The sequence below is a fragment of the Adelges cooleyi genome, unplaced genomic scaffold (assembly GCF_023614345.1).
Source record: "Adelges cooleyi isolate 19-005CV unplaced genomic scaffold, UGA_ACOO_1.1 ACOO_flye_CR_arks_rails_tigmint_CR_PRNA_23, whole genome shotgun sequence".
NCBI lineage: Eukaryota > Metazoa > Arthropoda > Insecta > Hemiptera > Adelgidae > Adelges > Adelges cooleyi.
This window is the reverse complement of record NW_026095893.1, coordinates 6,158,178-6,178,722: the sequence shown is the minus strand read 5'-3', so window position 1 is coordinate 6,178,722 and position 20,545 is coordinate 6,158,178. Positions and strand designations below refer to the sequence as shown.

The window sequence follows — 20,545 nt, the reverse complement described above, 5'->3', positions numbered from 1 at the left end:
AACAAGGTTTGTTGACAGTTAAAGTTAAAAAGAAATAGTAGCACTCTGTAAAAAAAGCCATTTGCGTTAGTTAATTAAATTAATAGTTTCCAATAACATAATATTATAAGAAGATATTAATATCGTTAAAAATTATGTTTTAAAATTTCTAGTGCAAACAGCGAATTTCAAAAAGTTTAATGGGTCAAGTAACGTATTAATACGCTTAAAAGTACAAATAGGTTAAATGGCGAAAGGGGCCAAATATCTTCTCATATTATTAATAAAAAACCCGTCTTCCTATTTCTACCAATAGCCTAATACTGGTTGTACAATACTATATTAGTTCCATAAACTATTGTAGATCGTAATGACCCAAACTAGGTTTATACCATTAATGTTTTATGCAATACTTCAGCAAATGTAAAATTAAATGGAAAACGTGTTTATAAAAACTAATGTATTTTTTAATATATTAAACCATTTGGTTACTGTTTAATAAGTTAACGTTCTTTTTATATATTGCTGTTTTTTTGTTTTATGTTATTCTTAATTTAACTTGTGTATTTATATGTAAACAAATTTTAGTCGTCATAGATGGAAATTAATGGAAGTGATTGGATAAAAGTTCAGCTTGTACATTGCAATAACAACTCTTTGACCATTATTACAATTAAAACTAATAATTAACTGTGCATACAACCAAATTTGTTGAGGGAGCTATAAAATAATAAATACATGCTTATAAATAATATAAAGATTGTATTAAAAATGATGTATTATTAATTTGCACTTACACATTTAATCACCCTTATCTTTGAATTTACAAATAAATGTTTCTTTGATTTATTTTAAGTTATTTTTTATTTTTTATTTTACATTAGAAATATACAATCTGTACAATGAGCACAATAAGCATGTATGATAAAAGTAGAGATAAATTACATGAATACATTTTGATGGAAGAAACCACTCATTAGTGACACTTCCACATTTTAATTTCTTACATTTGCTTCCAAATAGCAGAACTTGTATACCAAGATAAGTGCCTCATACCACTGTTTTATAGACGTCATTACCAAAAGGAATTTACTTAAAGGTAAATTTTAAATTTGTGTAGCTTGATCAGCAAACAAATTGGATTATTTTGAAGCAGCTGAATGGAAAATTATATTTGGTTGATAATAAAATGAAAATCGATGAAGTTTCAAATAATAATTTTGATGAGACGATGTGTGATTTCGGTAGTTGAAACTAGCAAATTAATCGGTATGCAATCCGCGCTAAATCATTATGGTTGAGATCACGGTGCTTCCCTCTAGGGCCTAGGAACTTGTTGCTTTACCGTTTTGAACTTCATATAGTTTATCGTAGAAAAATAAGCACACTCCAGAGTTAATTTATGTTAAAAACGCTTGGATATAAATCCATTAGATATGTGTTTGGTATTATAATTCATAACGGAATAGGACATGAGTTACATTAGCCTACCGTCGCGTCGGCTGGATCGGATCAGAATCGATGTGTCCCCCGGAAAGAATAAAAATGTACTTTGTATGGCCCTTCGAGCTGGTATAATGTTAGCATAGCAATAATTATTAGCGTGCGCTAATTGATGGCTGTACGTTTTCCGGATAAATTAATATGTCATTTTATTGAAACGCGGTTTACCGATTAAAATGAGAACATATGGAGAGCGCGGTAATGAAACATAACATCTGTACTCGTGAAAACAAAGCTACGTTTGACACGATTATTGTACACATAAAATGGCAGATTATCAGTCCAGTAGAAGGCTTTGTCATGTTGTATTTTGAGTAGGGACAAATACGCTGAGCTTTAATTCATCTACAGCTGCCGCCACCCACCGACCGTTTCATTTCCATTAGTGTTTATTGCATTGTACAAGATTGTTCGCTTATCGCAGCGGCTAACTAGAATGAGTCGAAAACAAAAAAAACGTTGCGGTTATCTTCGCAACGTCTTTTGCGGTTAGGCTCTGTACAAACAAAACACAAATTTACAAAACGCTGCCAAGCCAGCTCAATAATACTGTCTAGATTTTTTAATCTTTTCAACTAGGGGAAAATGTGATCAAATAGTTTTCAACTTAAACCAAACAAATTTTAATTTTGAAAAAACTTATGGAAAAAATAGTATGTTACGCTATTACGTAAAGTAATAACATTTGTAAATAATATACTTTTTACTTTAAATATTAACATATGTGATCTCATTCACGAGTATTGAAAAAATATAATATTTTTCAAATTTGTTCACATACTCAAGAAAATATTTTAGTACTAAATAATGCAATCTGTAAATATTGTTTTACAATAGGTATTAGAGCTAATAGAGAAAATATCATGAATAGATTGTGTAGAGAAACCACTCATTGGTTAAAAAGTCAACTCCTTGACCCCAAAACCGCCTTCAAATTGGCTTTCTATAGTTTCTCGACAAAACGATTAGATCGAGTCGAAAAAGGCATGTATTGGGGGAGGGGTTAAAAGTATTTTTTTATAGGGTGCACTAGATTTGCGAAATGTTAACGTTTAGTTAACATTATAATTAGTTAGTTAATAGTTAATTACTATATAAATCGAGTACAGTGAAATCCAACATAATATTGAAATTAATACAGTATAAAAAAAAACTAGCAAAGAAAAAGGTAGAAAACTAGGTCAGTAAACAAGCGTTTTGCCACCTTTTAAAGTTTTGATTGCATGCCGTTTATAATAATAATGGTAACTGTTTTCTCTTTACCGGATAATCTTAGTCGATCTAGATCATAGATCTTACAAAGTAAAAAACGTAATAAAAACGTACACTATTAAGTATTATTATTATTTTAGAGTTTTGGAAGAGCATCTTTTTGTTTTAAAATATCCCGACCGTGGTATCTCTTGTACGTGATGGTACCTGTATAAATTCAATGTAATAAGATTCCATAATAACTCGCTTCCCAACTTTATTTAGATGGGTAATTTATTAATTCTTATTTTTTTTATGTTATATGTACATCGAGTTTAAATGTAACTGAGTTGGTATAGATTTTAAATATAAAGATAAGTATAGAGGTTTTACTGTTATGTTTTTAAAATTATCCAAAAAAAAAGATAAGACGTTGAATGTCACACCGTTATAACTGCGTTTTGACTCGTGTATAACATTTGAAATCCTGAATTGAAAATGAACCATCTGCAATAGTCATATGACCCATGGCCGGTTTGGCGCATACTAAACAGACTCAGGACAGGAATAGGACGAACGAAAGATAATCTAATAAAATGGGGACTGCTAGATAGCGCAGACACCTTGTGCCTACGCGGAGAAGAACAGATATGCAACACATCATCACATGCACAACTTGTTCCCACATTTGCACCCCAGAAGACAATCAAAAAGGCACAAGCCAAGGAATTAACGTGGCCCGCATCTGGGTCGAAACAATATAAATCCGCTAATAACGTCCTAAAACACTCAACAATGTCACAATATCATATTAAACATTATATTATATTTTAATTTATGTTACTTAGGGTAATGCTATTTCACCTTATTTATTTTATTATGTATTGTTTATTAATGTTATTTTTATTTATTTACAAGCTGTCCGGACCAGGCGTTGCTCGAGATTTAGTCTGCCAGGGCTGAATAAAATAATTCCCATTAGGAATTATAGAAATTAGAATCGGCCTGTTCTTTTAATCATCACCTACCATTTGCTCAAGTGTCGTGGTTACCATTGTTACAAACCAAGTGTTTTTTTAGGTTACTATAGTTACAAATATTTAATTTATTTACATTTCGTATTTAAAGTACAAAGTTCGTGTTCGAGGTCATCCTTAGGGGTGGAATTTTTGAAAAGTACTATGCTAGTTAGGTTTGCGGGAGTGTACTCAACAACTTCCCGAAGTTTCATGGCGATCGGATGAATGGTGTGTACTAATGTATAAAGGACAAACAAACAAAAATTGATTTTATATATATATATAGATTTATGTTATACTATTATTACCATTATTATTATTACTGTTGTACTATGCACCTGACACGAATAAAAAAAAAAATATGACCCATACTATTTACAGAACTATGCATGTAATAAAATAATAAGGCGTATAACAATAGGTTTGGGTTCCAAAAATATATTAAACAACATTATAGTTGTGTTTATGCTGACATTAGTCAAACTGGATGACCGTTCTTTTTTGTCTCTCCTCATCTATATAGCTTTTCCTATTAAATATCCTAAAACGGATTTGACTTACTGATCGATCACCAAGATTCCTCACTCTGCAGTGCAAGTATGTCATCTGTCCCACAGTTGCGGTCACGTCTCGATTGGTGCCGTTGTCAAAGTAAGGTTGCGAGTATGGTTGTTCCCAGTAGTTTAGATTGCCGCTTTGTGAAGGCGAATCTATCGAACCGTCTGTAAGCAAAATACAAAACAGTTCAGTAATTTTGTACTTGTATAAATGTTTTGAAGGGTATTCATGATTGAATATTCAATTTTGTGTACACATAAAAGGAGATTATTTTAATTTTTAGTATTATTCTGTTTTGTAATGTCGATATAATCATAAAATATCACTATAGCATCTTCGTCTTATCGCAGTTTTAATTCGTTTAATCTTTATTATTTTTCACCGAAGTCCCAACTCTCGCAGATACCATCTATGGTCGTGACCAACCGTCCCCAAAAGGGACAGTCTGAATTGCATTTATAGTTTTAACCACCGCTGTTTTATGAAGTGGCTCATCAACTGAATTTGCATACAAATCGAATCTATTTTCATATTGTCATAATACTCGTATTTACCACCCGAAGTGGTATTTTTACAACGACACATTTTGTGTTTCAAGTTACCTCATTTTGCTTAAAATATATTTGTTTACAGCATTAGACCCGAGCCATTTTAGCGTGGCACCTATTTTAGAAATGTATGCGTTTTAATTTAAAATTTGTCTTAGTAATATATACAGGGTGATCAACTTAACCTGAACTACTCAATATCTCACTCGGTTTAATTAATAATTGAATTTTTTTACAATGTTATCTCAATTTTTCACATTTTGTTTTTGTTTTTACACCCCTCCCGCAACTTAGTTTTTTTTATAGCAACTTTTGAAACTTAAATGGTAACGCAAAAATGTCATTAACTTTTTAATTGAGAATAATGTTCTAAACATTTTGACTGGTCGATAACCAGTTTTGAACAACTATTTTTAAAGTTATAAGAGTTTAAATGTTAGGATGGGAGGGGAAGTACGGTTGAGAAATGCACGCAGATAAAAAAAATACTACACTCCACTTCCTCTCTCATCCTAACTTTTAAACTTATAGTTTCAAAAAAAGTTATCCGAAACTGGTTAGGTTAGGTTAGGTATTTTTATCTGCGCGCATTTCCCAACCGTACTTCCACTCCCATCTTAACTTTAAACCTCTTATAACTTTAAAAACGTTGTCCAAACCTGTTTATCGACCAGTCAAAATGTTTAGTACATTATTCTCAATTTAAAAAGTTAATGAAATGTATGCGTTACCATTTAGGTTTCAAAAGTTTCTATCAAAAAACTAGGTCGGGAGAGGGTAAAATCAAACGAAAAAAGTGAGAAATTATGAAAAAAAATGCAATAATTAATTAAACCGAGTGAGTTAAGTGGTTCAGGATAAGTTGATCACCCTGTATATTATGTAGCTTTGGAAATAATAAATAAAAATATGCAATTTGTTCGGGGTGATTATCAGTAAACATTATATTTTAATGAATTATAAATTTTGACAGTTAAATTTATCTTGTAGAAAATATTAAGTGGAAGTTACTTCGTATAGAAAGCCATATAGCGGCAACAGTTAATTTTGAATAAAGATACGTATTAATATTGCCTAACTAGTACGCCGTGTTAAAATATATTATATTAATATCGTAATCAGTAATTGACTTGTGCATGTGGGTGCGAGCTGCGAATATTTATTTCATGTAAAAACGCATTGCTACAAACTTGCACAGCTTGTTTGCATATCATGTAAATGTCGCCTAAATATTACTTTTTAATACCTAATTACTATTCATCAGGATCTTTAAGTATCCAATAATAATTAGTTTAATACGTGTTTAAAGAAATTAAGTGTCGACAAATGATGTATTTAGTACTAAGTTCTAATAAATACACGTTATTCTTTTATCAATCGCACTTTGGACACATGCTTGTGTTTAATTCGGTAATGCGTTCCATTTATCACTAAGTATCGTGTTACCGTTAAGTGTTTATCTGTATTTTTGGTTTTTAATAATATTTATTATATACTTGTTTTTATTTGTTTTGACGCGACGCTATAAAAGTATTAGTTTCACTAGTTATAACATTGTTTTGAGTTTTTATTTGTTGTAATTTTCAAGGATTATTTTGGACTGTTAACCTGAACTGTTAACTGAAATGTTAACCAATAATTTTAGTTTGATTTCAATTTTTAGCCGACAGTTATTTTCACGATCTGAGCTATCTAACACAAATTTGTGAAATTAAACTTTAGATATTTATATAAAAAAGAAAGATAAATCCATACAGTATGTTATAGTTACTACTTAAACTTACTTACACATATACAAATGCATATCAAAGCTTCAGTTAAAAAACTAAAGTTACTTGAAATTTAAAAAAGAAATTGTCAACTTTTCCTTAACCTTTTAGTTTGTATAGAAAGTAATTCCAAGTTGATAGAGTTTGAACTGGTACGTATATTAATTTACAGAGAAAAGCTTAAGGACTAGGAACAAAAGAGGAAAAAGAGTTATGCAACAAAATCGAGGAAATATGAAACCGAAACAACAAAAACATTTTCAAAAAATAAACAAGTTAAGAGAGAAGACAAAAGAAGAATTGGTAATAATATTTTAGTGCGTTAGTTACACAAAGAAGCATATAAGAAAACAAAGGGAAAATTAAATTTAAATGCCAAAAGCATTTAGCAAAATATGGGATGGTTTTAAAGTAAGATATCGTTTAAGCAATAGATGCTTTATATGTTTTTAAACCAGGTATTATTCTGTTGAATAAATGGTTTTACGTTAGACATTCTACTAAACGTTTGTTCATAACAGGCTTTACTGTACAACAATTATAATATGTTAATTAAAAAAAAATATGCATTAATAATTTCGATAAAACATTTTACTCCGATTGAGAACTTAATAAATTAGACAATTTTTGAAATGAACATTATTCATTATGGGGCATAAAAAAATTGTAATGTAAGGTTACAAGATCGCAAACGGCTTCCGTGATATTCTTATGTACTATATAGTATTGTATTTACGCGTCTCCGGTCTAGTTTACTTATAATTATATTTTTTAAACGTTCTGGTTCTATATAAATGCGTATCACGATTCGCTGTAAGAAGACACAATGAAAACAGTAAATGTTTAGCGACCGTATACCTACGCTATTTTTACTACGTCACTCGCGCCTTATGCATAATTTATTAATTACGCAAAAACTTAAGTCAGTTAAAAAAACCATTGAGCTTCATTTTCGAGCAGTTTAACTGCGGATTGAAGCCTGTGAAACCCAACGGGGCGGAACGACTACGTCACAGCTTTGTAACCCTCGAAGGAGGGAGATAAACGGGAAAAGCGTTTTCAAAACGCTTCGTTGAACGGTAAGTGTGTGACGCTTACAAATTCTCGAGTAATAAGCTGTTTTTCTAAAACAACAAACAGTTACTCAGAACGGTTTGGACCGATTTTCGTCGACGGGAATTATTTAATCCTTTTCTTAATATCTCAGAAAGCCAAAACGAAAATACCCGTTTACCGTTCGACAAGTATGTGAAGTACACGTGTGTATTATTTGTGTAGACGCTTCGGCCGTGTCAGACCTACCATATTATCTTAAATGGGTGCCGCCGCGTCGTGTCTGAGACTTTAATGCCAGAGTTTCGCGCAGTCACCGTAACTTTGGTTATTGTTTTCAAAGAAGGTGTACCCAGGCTATTATTATGGAACTAACATCACCGGCGACGGAAGGCGAGCTGAATACGTTAAAAATATGTGCTTGTTTACTGTATAACGTCAAATACCGAGTCTATACGCGGTTGTTGGTGAAACTTGACCCTTTGTGCAGACGACGACGACGACGCTTAGGTAACTGTGATTTACAGTCTACCATATTAGTTGGCCGGCCAACTTTTGGCACCGACCGAATTTTATTTCAATATCTTCCACGGCAACCGCGTCAGAGCGTCGGCCATAAAACACAGGAGTTCGTCGAGTCGATATGGAATTTCTACTGCCAAAGGTGTAACGCTCTCGAAAGAAGAGCGTACGGGGCCAACACTTGGAAGTCATTCGCGGTTCTATTCCTCTACGTACTCTGTGTACCGCCTTTTCCTATTTTCTTTGGCCGACGTGAGCGCGATAAACTTTATGTGAATAATACGATCCTCGCTCTTTAATGGCGCTTGGCGAAGGTACAAACTGAACGCAATAAAAGTCCGTCGATTCGTACGGACATGAATATGAAATGATACTAGTATTAACTATTATCATATTGGACGCCAGCAAATTCCTAGTGTTCGTGACCTTCGTATAAACTCTACCGGTGCGCTAATTTTACTTCGTTTAACTAAAGCGGCTTACATTTTTTATGACACTCGAATTGCTATAAGTTAAACTATCGATTGTAATTTGTAATATTATAACTTTGTGTTTATAATCAATAGCGCAACGCTCATTTCAACTCGTTGTTTTTATAATCAGTTACATTGAAAAAACTATAAACATCAATTGAACTTTTGTAGATGTACTAAGATGTACTTTAGAAATTAAATCTACACATGAAAATTGTAAGCCTAGTCCGAGAGAGTGAACCCTAAACATTGCTCCCCTTTTTCTGTAAATAGTAAATGATAATAATTATAATTTTTCTTTTGTTATGGTTTAATAATTAGGTTTGAGCATAATGCTGAGTTAGTCTCAGAATAATACATGACGACAAAAAGTTACACAATTTTAATACTTATGATATTTTCTTAAGCTTGTAGACGACCCCAAATAATTTCGACGAAGGAGAAGAAGATGCTATTTTTAGTGTTTATTTATGTATTCATGAATTATGATTAATTAATTTGGTTTTTATTATTCATATTTCATACTACACTCGTTATGAAAGTGTTGCTTTATTTAAAACGTAATTTGTTCTAATATTTTTCAATCAATTATTTGATTTATAATGTTAATAGAAATAACTTGAAGTATAAATAATTTTCTATAGATTAATTTTGTAAACATTTTCGAATGCGGTTTAACCTAAGTATAAAAAAAAATTCACAACACTATCAGGCGTTCGCCAAATAGATGGAATTGAAAACAGTGTCATTAACGTATCTCCGTTAACTGGAAAAAAGTTTTTTTTGTCATCCGTTTTCCCGTTTTATCAAACAATGAAATATTACAAACAATTAGTCATTTAACAAACGTTCGGCACGCCAGTATAATAAATACCCATTCACTGTCACTGACATTTGCAAATCGCATTTGCAAACACCTATATGTATACACTGACAATTATTTAAATGGTTTGTTTCCTGTTTGCTATACTAAGCAGAGTAAAATTGTTTTAAAAGCATAAAATTAATTATGACCATTTATTTTACCAGTACAGTTTTTATAAAATACATCGAAATGGTCGAATTATTTTTATTTTTATTTTTATAATATAATACACAATGGTGCATAAGATCTACCAAAAATAATTTAAAAACAAATCTTGTAAGTATAAAATTTATTAAAAACGTTTTAATACGTCCACGCTTTGACGGGAACCTAAAAGATCAAAATATTTTTAGAATTAGAGTCATTAAGTGACGTGCAAAAAAAACGTTTAAACTATGTGTTTATGCTCTAGCCTGTAACCATAAGGCGTTCTATAGTTTAACTATATTATTATAAACAAAATGATTACTATATTGAAAGTTTTATACTTAAATTGTATATAAATTCCGTTTAATGTTGCTGTTACTGTAACTTAAACTAACCGCCAATTAATCTTTCCGAACGTCTTTTATTCCTTATATATTTAAATCATGGAGATTTTATTACAAAAGTTTGTAAATTATTTAACCATACACTACTATACATAGTAAAAACGCTATTTATATCGTTATTTATGTTATTTTATAGGCTAACTTTTCGTGGTAAACCGTTAAGAACGCACCTTTTGAATATATTACACAGGCGATATGCCCATTATAATATGGTCATATATAGTATTATTTATCTAAAGCTTTCAAATTTTATAATCCTTTGTTTATAATTTTCGATTGATTTTATAAACAATATTTTGTCCAATAACTGTCAAGGAAAGAATTATTTATTTCAAACCAATGGTTTTTTTAATCAGAACATGATAATATTACTATCTTAATAAAAGGTATAGTATCATCATTTTTAACATTTTTAAATATGTTTAAACTCTAATGGCTTTTGAGTGATTAGGTATAATAACTGACTTTGAGCCCTGTAGCGTTATCGGGTAATATTTTACACTACTCTAATGATATTTGATCGTTGCATACATTAAGAGTTGTATGCTTGAATGCAGGCCGGGAGTATAACTAATTAACTTAATGCTACGGTGCTATAATAATAATTTAAATTTCGGTGAGTTAGTTTTGAATAATAAAAACAAAAGGCCATAATAAAATTAAAGAAATCATACAGAAGTCTTTATGGTCTTTTACAGAATGTTAAAACAGCAAAGACTGAGACTTCACAATACGCCCGACCTTTTATGATAATAATGCCATAAGCCATTATAACAGAGGATGGTAGACTTAATTTATGGCTTTGGACCTATTTTTGGTTATAATTACCGTTTTGTCGTTTTGCGTTGTACTTGCATGCAGCTACAACATTATTGTTACCAAATGTATTCAAATCTCCGGCTATCTCAGAGATAGTCGACCAGCAAAAAAAAATACTATCGCTGTTCGCCTTACTCACAACTATTATACTACCAGATCAAATTTGTGTTCTTGGGAAAAATAACTATTATTAATACCATTGTAGTTTAGTCCAAGTTAATGGAGTTTCACTAATGTAATTGTACGATATTAACATGAGAACAGCTCGTCGATTTAATTATTATCGATTGAACTTATACTTTAGGAATTATATTTCAGTGATCCGACAAACTGTACTATTCCAATGCCTTAAAAATAACAACACAATCAGAAAATTCAGTGTTTAGCCGTAGTATAACTCGAATAAAGTTTTATAAAAAAGCAATACCAACAACAAACAATACAGATCACAGATGATCAACGCCAAATGAATTCTAGTGTTATTGAAAAAGGCTAATGAGTAAAATGTTCGCATACAAATAAAAGTTGAGCTATCAATTGATATTTTCGAAACAATACAAAACAGATGTCCAAAAGATGACAGCCGTTGATTTATTAAACACTAGCACCTTTTAATGTTTTCTGAAACACAACAGTCGTCAAAATCGCTCATCGGTATATAGCCGAAACGTCCAACTTGTCAAACCATCAGAAATTTTCATTAACCAAAGATATCTGCAAAAATAATAATAATTAAGACTGTTGTCATCGACGACCGACCAAACAGTTGGGTCTAAACTCCCCCCTCCTTACTGGGCTTTTATTCCAATAGTACTTTATTCTCTCTTTACGAGTATAAATGTGAACCCATCAACTGTTTCTACTTTCTACCGTCGTTCAGTCTTAACGCCAAGACAAGGTACAAAGAAGAACTCAACATTAAACATACAAATATATTTTTATTTATTGAATAAATTCAATCATTGTAATTGTAGTTATGTTTCACTTTCGTTTTGATACCTAGCTTAGAATGCATTGGTATGATAACATTGTATCCTCTACGTTCGACAGAAACGAAGAGAGAAATATAATGAAATTTATGTTAATTGTTGTCAATCTGGACTTGGTAGTAGATGTGCACCAACCGTATGTACCATCCTTAAAAAGAGGCTAAACATATGACAGAGGGGATCAATTAGACGATGATCGCTATAAAGATTTGAAATTCGGATACCTTTTTAGCAGATTGACGTATATGCGTCTAATTAAATTAATGTCTGAAAACTCAAATATTTCGACAAGCACAACAGTCATTATTGGTGACTGGTATAACGGTAGAGTGCAGCTATATAATCTGTATATATGGGTAAAACGCCAATTACGAACGAAAGATTAGAGTGACCCTTACGGATTTTTTTGTAAATTATAGTTTATACTGCATGATATTATGATGTTTATTACGATGAAAAAAATGTTCTCAATTTTTTTTAAAATTATTTTGGCCAATCATGACCATCATTTGACTATCATTACGTAAAAATTATTTTTAGTTTTTTTATTAGACACTTATTTTTTATCATTTTTGTATGATTCCTTCGGCCTTCAAAAAAAAAAAAAAATACTAAAAATCAGTTTCTTCTGTAAAATATTTTCAGCTTTCTGAAAAAAATATTGATTTATTTTTTTGAGTAACAAAATTTCATTAAAGTTGAGTTTATAATCTAAAAAGTTGTTTTTCGCGTTGCCCAAAATTTAATAATTTTTCCAATATTTTTTTCAGAAAGTTGGTATAATTTTACATAAAATGTGTAAATTTGAAATTTGATTCTCCAAATAACCGCTTTAAAAACAAAAAATAGAGTTGAAATTTCATAGTAAAACGAAAAAAATGGGAAAAAACCACTACAGTAATTAAAATAATTGAAATAATTATGTATATAAATAAGATAACGTTCGGTTTTGTCGACTTTTATATGAAATTTCACCTTTTTTTTTGCTCCGTGTGCTTTAAACAAATATAAAATCTGGAAGGGTTAGAGGGATATAATAGATAAGAAAATTGATTTATCGATTTGATATGATATTTTTTGTTTGCCATAATAGGTTAGTAATAACGCAATGGGTGCTCTAGCAATGATAATTAGTCCGCTATCTGGCCCAGAAACTTTGACTACCTATTTACATTATTGTAGCTGTTGTAGTCTGTACATCAGTTACCATGGCATCGCCCACGCGATACGTTCGGGATCCTGCGCCACTTTAATTTCAATAGCTTTTCACCCTTTTACATTGTTTCGGTTATTATTATTATATTATAAAACCGACGTAGTTCGCGGATATTTGCGCGCAGACAAACGGGTGCCGGGCGTGTACGGTGTGCAGACAGTGGTCGGAGTTATACAATAGCGTTATGATTATTCGTCGTTGCTATTATACATAGACATAATAGTATGTATTCGCCGCTTGTATTAATACGGAAAGTATGTACACAGTCACACCGTACATCATCTACAAAGCTGTAGTTCTGTTCTTCGCCCTTACGAGTTACGGGTCGTCGTCCTTAAAACGAAATCGTTATCATGTATCTAGGTCGTTGGCTGTGCTAAATCCGTTCAAACACAAAGCCGGCGACTCATTTTATTGACACTCTCCAGCTTGTTGTACATTTATTTGAACATTTCTTCGATCACTGCCGGTTTTAAATAACAAAGCGAACTACTCGCGCTTTCCAAACCAGCAGTGCCTATAATATAAATTAATTTTGAGCGTTAGGGCCTTAGGCCAAAGCTCATGGATAGTAAACGTAGAAATATTAACAAACTTAGCTATACATACATATTAGATACCAAAGGCTTATAGTAAATATGTAACTACCAAATTAAGAAGAAAACTTAGATTCAAATTTTGTGTTATATTTCAATTATGATTTTTATGATTCTTACTACTGTCGCGAACAAGTAAAATATTAACAACTACAGTAAAATTGTTGCAAAACTATAATGAAAACATTACAATTTAATCAAACTGTTTAATAAAATAATGAAATATGTTTACACCAGTAAATTCAAAATTGAGAAACTTTAAAGTATGTTTAACTACTTTCACACGCTGTGAGTAGGTATAATATAAAAGTTTTACACTGCGTGCACTGTTAAGAGTAACTACTTAGAAATGTTCCACGGTTTTTAAAAACTACATTTTTTTTTAAATTTATTAAGTTCAATGTGAGATTTTCAACTAAAATAATTACCTAAATAATTATAAATAATGATACAAAAACTATAATTTAACGTACTTAATAAAATATAATTTAAATTAAAAAAAGTATATACAACACATGTAACTCTAAGCAGAAGCTATTCATAGACACAGTATTAACACATTTTCAGTTTTAGTTTAAGTAATAAGATTGAAAATTCATTTAATTACAGACCCTTTTAGACTGATAGCTGTTAATCTTGGCTGGTGGTATTTGATGAAAAAAAATCGACCATTCCATTTGGCGTGGCGAAAAGAAGGAAAATAATCCCTGGAGTTACTTTAAACGCATTTTCCCTTCTTCAGGTCGAACGGAATGGTGAATGTTTAACGGGAATTATTATTATGTTTTTATCTTGTCGCATAATCTGTACACCGAGTAGGTATCGCGTGTGAGCCCAAACGAGAAGTAGGTTCTGTAATCTTACTTGAGATTCATTTATGCGGTATATATGTGTATGTATTCTATTTAGGGTTACCGTTAAATCCGAGTGGAAACTATTCGGACGACTCGTGCTATCCGAACGTTTATGCGAATCACGCAGTTTCCACATTGGTACGTGTTGGCTAGGACGATCTAGCGCTGTGTATTCACCGTATAGAGCTATATATACATATATAATACTAGAATGATGGCGTATGATATTATTATTTATAGTGGTGTAAGAGCGCGGAAAGAAAAAAAAATAGAATATCAAAGAAACCCCTTGTGAACTTTGTGCGACTGTATAGCTTGTATATTATATTATTATGTGTTTTGTTTGCCTTCGGTACAGCGCTCCAGATGCAAATGACCTGAACTTTTTTAGTGCCCGGCCCGACTTGGCAGTGTTTCCAAAGCGTTGTCCTTTTATAGCAATTTCGAATTAGGGTTGCGCCGTCGGTTATACATACATAAATAATGTTACTATATATTGATTAAAACAGTAATAATAACAATAATAATAACTATTATTATAATAGTAAATTCGGTACCTGACCGAATTGCAACCGGGGTAACATGGTATTACAATATTGTTTAGTCTTTTGGCGACGGTGTCGTGGCATCGATTAAGGGCGGAATGCGTTGTAAACTTTTGGGATCAGTCCAAAGACAATAAATGATAGACAATGCAGCCCCGGTTCACCTTTGGCTTACATTCAAACCCGACGTACGGCAATGTTCGATTATCTTCCCAATATGTATATTATACTTCGGTGGAACACTAGTACGGATATGTCTGAGCACATTTCCGACTTCTAAAACTTAGAAGTCTTTTTAAGACGCCATTGTATTTGACGTTTAATCGTTATCAGGACATCACGAGATGAATATTTTAAACAATATTGTATATTAATAGTCTATTAATCTTTTAATAATCTAAAACATATATTTGACGAAGACGAAATTTAAAGATAGCATACAAAATATGAGTATGTCCACAACGTGTTACCATAGTTATAACTTATAATCATTCTGAAGTCATACCATTACAGTTAACGTTCGAACAAGTGAAACTTAAACTGCCAATTATTGAGCAGAACAGACAACTATTATGTTAACAACTAAAAGCTTTCGGTCACTTAAATAGATTTTCATAATTTTCAAATTTTAACAATTAGAAGGCAGGCGACTAGGTATGTATTTAATTGTAAGCCATAACTAGTGTAATAGATTATCAAAATGTGTAAGTTGTCTTGTCAATTAATTGTTTCTATGTAATATAAGAACCTTCTTTAATAAAATCTTCCTATTAACAACTAAGTCTTACGCGCGCTTTTATATGGAAAAAATTTAAGTAAAAATTGTTGTTTTGCATATCCAAGTTGTGTGTGAGTTTCAAAAAGAACAATGATACCTAATTACCTCTTGGGAATAAACATATAAGTATTTGTCATTTAATTTTCTGTGATGATGGAATACGTTAAAAGACATCGAGCACTTGTGCAGTTCTTTTATTTTAGTGTGTGATTGTAATCAATATAGACTATAATGATGTAAAAATTTACTTATGAAAGTCATTCATTGTATTCATATAATTATTATAATGCTAATATAATAGTAAAGAGATCATAATTAAAGTATGTATAATATGGTCTTAAGTGAAGTACATAGTACATTGAAATTGAGTCTTGAGGTAATTAGCCAATAAACTTTGTATTAAAAACTCAGCCAAATCAAGCAATGTCTTTTTTTTCTAAAACAACAAATTACAGTTTTGTAAATAAAGTGATCACATTTTATTAACACTACTTAGTAGCCAATAGACTATGTATAATTTCGTATTGAAAAAGAATGATAACTTTATAATTGGTCACAAACGAAAAAAAACAATGTTGATAATAATTTCGCTATTGACAGCTATTATTTGATAATTGTTGGTCCAATAATTGTTAATGTACTATAATCAAAAGACCTAGTTAGTGTTTTAAAATTGTATTTATTAATTAAATATTTGTTTTTGTTGTTTAACCGTTAATGTATTTTGTTCGATTATTATAATATGTTGTATTCAACATTTTTGCATTGTAATCCAATAAGACGTATTTTTTTATTTAAACTGTCACCAAATGGATATTTAATACAATTAAAGGAACGTGCGTATATCACATTTCACTCTGGGTTCTATTGGTTTACAAAGTAAATGATCACGATTTAGTATCTGTTTTATATTATTTAAACAATGTCCATCTTCTAGTGTTCGTAATCCGTACAATTTATACAGTCTATCTAAACAATTATTTAAAAACTAAGAGTTTTAAAGTTAGGATGGGAGGGGAAGTGCGGCTGGGAAATGCGCGCAGATAAAAATAAGTAAATGAGAAATATATGTTTGTTATGGATGATGTTAATTTAAAAAAAGTTATAATAATTAAACGTTAAATAACGTATTTTATGTAGTAATGAACTTTATCATTTTGATAGCAACTTTAATCTGTTTATGGCTATAAAATACATTTTTTTCTCTCCTTCGATGATGGTACAAATCCCACACGTTTCGAGTGAGTTCCTTTTCAGTATTTACAACAACAGAGTAGAGGTAAACCAAGAGAAATTCAAAATAAACCAAGAAAATGACAAACTCAAGCCTTTACTATTCAGCTTATGTTGTACCATTTACGGTGAAAATTTGTAAGTAGCTCACGCACGCAGTGGCCTAAGAATGCACTGGGGAGAGCTGACTAGCTAGGCTAGATGTAGGAATAGGAGCTTTTTTGAAGAAAATGGAAGAAGCTTACAACTATTGTCGGACACGTGTCTGTGGTCATTAGGAAATGATGACGTTTTGAATTTCTGTTTTACCGAAATCTTTCTTTTGTTACCTACATTCAGCTGTTGCCAAATATTCTATGCCATGTTTATAAAATAATATGTATAATATTATTTTATTTAAATTAATACGAGCTCGATTAACTATGACTAATGTATTTCTTACCGACTGTATGGTTTTAACAACTGTGAAAAAAATATTAAATTTACCTACTAACAATAATTGTGGATCTGATGGAAACCTCCCGTTATTTACTATTCATCCGAATATAAATTCGGATAGTTACATTTTTAAAAACATATTACTGCAAAACATTAGCCATTTATTTTGTTATCATGTGCAAACAATTTTTGAAAAAAAAAAAATGCCAAAACTAAAATTATAGCTAATATAGAAAAATACAAAGAACACAAGAAATATTTCATTGCAAAACGTTTAACTGTACATTATTCATTGTGCATTTAGCAATTTTTGTTTGATAAGTATTGTCAACCCCTACAAGGAAAAAAAATGTCAATTCGACAATGTTGCCGTTTAGGTACGTGACATGGAACGAAGAAGGTTTACAACTAATACATCAAGAGAAGGAAAAAAGTGTGAGGAACATAAGAGGGAAAAAAAAGTAAGAAGGATAGGCAAGGCATACGCGTTAAAAGTTACTCCTTCCATAGCATTTTAATGCAAGACCTGTGAACGTGATTGGCGTTCTGTATTCCAAAACGTATTTAGCTTCCATGCTTCCAATTTTTTATACAGAAAAAAAATCGAAAATATTTCATTTTTACAGCATACTCTACTAAATGGTAAAGAACTTAACCTACCTAATGAGTAAACCAACTTATCATAACAGATATATTTTTTAACTAGTGGAAATACCAATTATCAATAAAAAATAATACCTGTGCAATGTTAGTGAAAAAAATCATAATTATTTTATAAATTAACTAAGAAAAATACTCCAGTGAGTAATTTAGGACACCTCTTAATTGTTAAATGTAACAACTGTAACTGAATCGAATTTTAATACATAACTAATTACTTTTGGTTTTTATAATTAGTATCGTCCAATACAATTGTCGACACAGATATTTTTTGGAAACACACAACTATAAATTTAAGCACACAAAAATTAAAAACTCTTTTTATAAATGTTCTTAAAATCTGTAAATAGTCTATTTATGTAATTAGACTTTCACTACGCCCGTTCTACATATTATTCTTAAAACCACGTACATTTAACCAACCAAAAAGGGCAGGCCACACGCTAATTTTTACCATAGTTGAAAATGGTACGATTTTGTATTATAAATATTATATTACTGATTTAAACAATACGAATTTTCATAATCTACATTTATAATTCGCTTTATATGTATCTCTGTCCACGATGCTCAGTAAACTATACCGTATAAAAATATCTGACACTTTCAACAATGGTGGGCGTTGGGGATCCGAATGCACCTCGAAGCCGGATTTTAAATGTTCATGTTCGTTCACCAATTACGACAGTTATGACTCAAATTATACATTCATACATACAAGCCTGTATGTATGAATTATGTTATGTAGAATATGAGTTATGACAGTCACGATCGATTATTCCCAACACATTTTTCGGCTAAACCAAACGCTGGCATTAATACCAAAAGTCTAGCCATAGTTTTCGTTGGGTTATAGTTAGTATAAAATATAAAAATAAAGATCTTATACTAGCTCAATATTTTTTATGACGGTTTTTTTTAAATTCATATGTCTATTGTCGTGAATAATAAAATGTAATATTTCATTTTTGCCTTTTCAAATATTAGCATCGTTGTGCTCGAGCGACTCAGGGGTTTTGGTACAGGTCACCGGACTTGACAAGAGGACCAAAAACACAATTCGACAACGCTTTCCACACTCCATACCATCCTTTACTACCTCGACCGTTTGCCCGTATCCTGGATAATACCCACCTCCTCTCTTTTGCCCCATTGTAGGCCTCGTCGTCGTTATCCTGCATAAAATTGTCATTGATCACACGCGTTCCATTCTTCATACGTACAAACACAGATACTACATGAATATTCAGTTTGTACTCGAAATAGCATATTGTTTTTGTTAGACTAGCGTGATATCGATGTCGACTTGATGGTCAAAAGGGATAATCATGCACATACCAGTGTAAAACATTATAATCGATGTCTCTCTTTCGCCATTCATATGTACAATGCACCGCTTTAACACGTATTTAATAGGATCAAGTGATTGTTCTTTTTGGATTACCACGCCATTTTACATTCAGTAAAATACAACTGACAAGATGTGTAAAAACTTGTGATTAATTGATTCTAAAAAAATTCGTTTTTTATTAATTTATACAAGTACAAATTTACAAAATTAATTATTTAGAATCAAGTAAATAATACTATTATTGCTATTGTCTTTGTTTCATCAAAAACTAATTATTTAGAAATAAATATTTCTGTTAAATTTTATAATTTTATATGCATCCAACTTGGTAAAATAGAGAACGGAAAAACAAATCACTTTTTGTTATAAAATGTTAATGTGTTACAAAATAAAATAAAATAGATTATTTCTTTTCACTTAACCAAAAAACTACAATTTACTTTTATTAATAAAAGTTAAGTTTATTTAATAATTTAATAATTGAAACATTTACTTAAAAACATTTCAATAAATAATTTTTACATCTTTTAATAGATAATAATACAAACAATTAAATTTGTACTTACCATTTTAATAAAACCGATACAAAATATTCAAGCTAATGCAAGTGCTCTGTGCCACTAAATCAAAACCAGATGTTTACTTGTTCTATGATCGTCATTGTTATGTTCAGAACGATACAATGAATACTTAAACTCTAATATAAAAATACCTAAATTGGATTGTTTATCATAAAATGGTAAGTACACGACGAATAAGCGGCCTTAAAAGAACTGTTTTGATTATAAAAATGGTACTGAATAGTACGTAGAGCCTGAATAATGTGTAATATTATATTTTTATTTGTTCCAGACATTGTTAAAAATAAGTAAAATAGCAGAATATTAGAATATTATACTGTTTTTATATGACGTCATAAGGAATATATTCTATAAGTGTCCGTATAGGCAACAACATAAGTAGTGGTTTGTCCTATCCATGCTGTACAAATTGCAGTTTTAAAAAGAACAGATTAACCAATACGTTCATGTTTGC

General features: G+C 30.9%; 1 protein-coding gene across 2 annotated transcripts in view; it reads right to left on the bottom strand.

The window, feature by feature from the left end:
• Window positions 1-20,545, bottom strand: part of LOC126835995 (protein amalgam-like) — a 192,256-nt gene that overhangs the window by 8,136 nt on the left and 163,575 nt on the right. For both annotated transcript variants that reach the window (XM_050568925.1, XM_050568926.1), the window contains exon 3: window positions 4,254-4,414. In XM_050568925.1, the coding sequence (XP_050424882.1) occupies window positions 4,254-4,414 (161 nt within the window). The remainder of the gene's footprint in view (window positions 1-4,253; window positions 4,415-20,545) is intronic.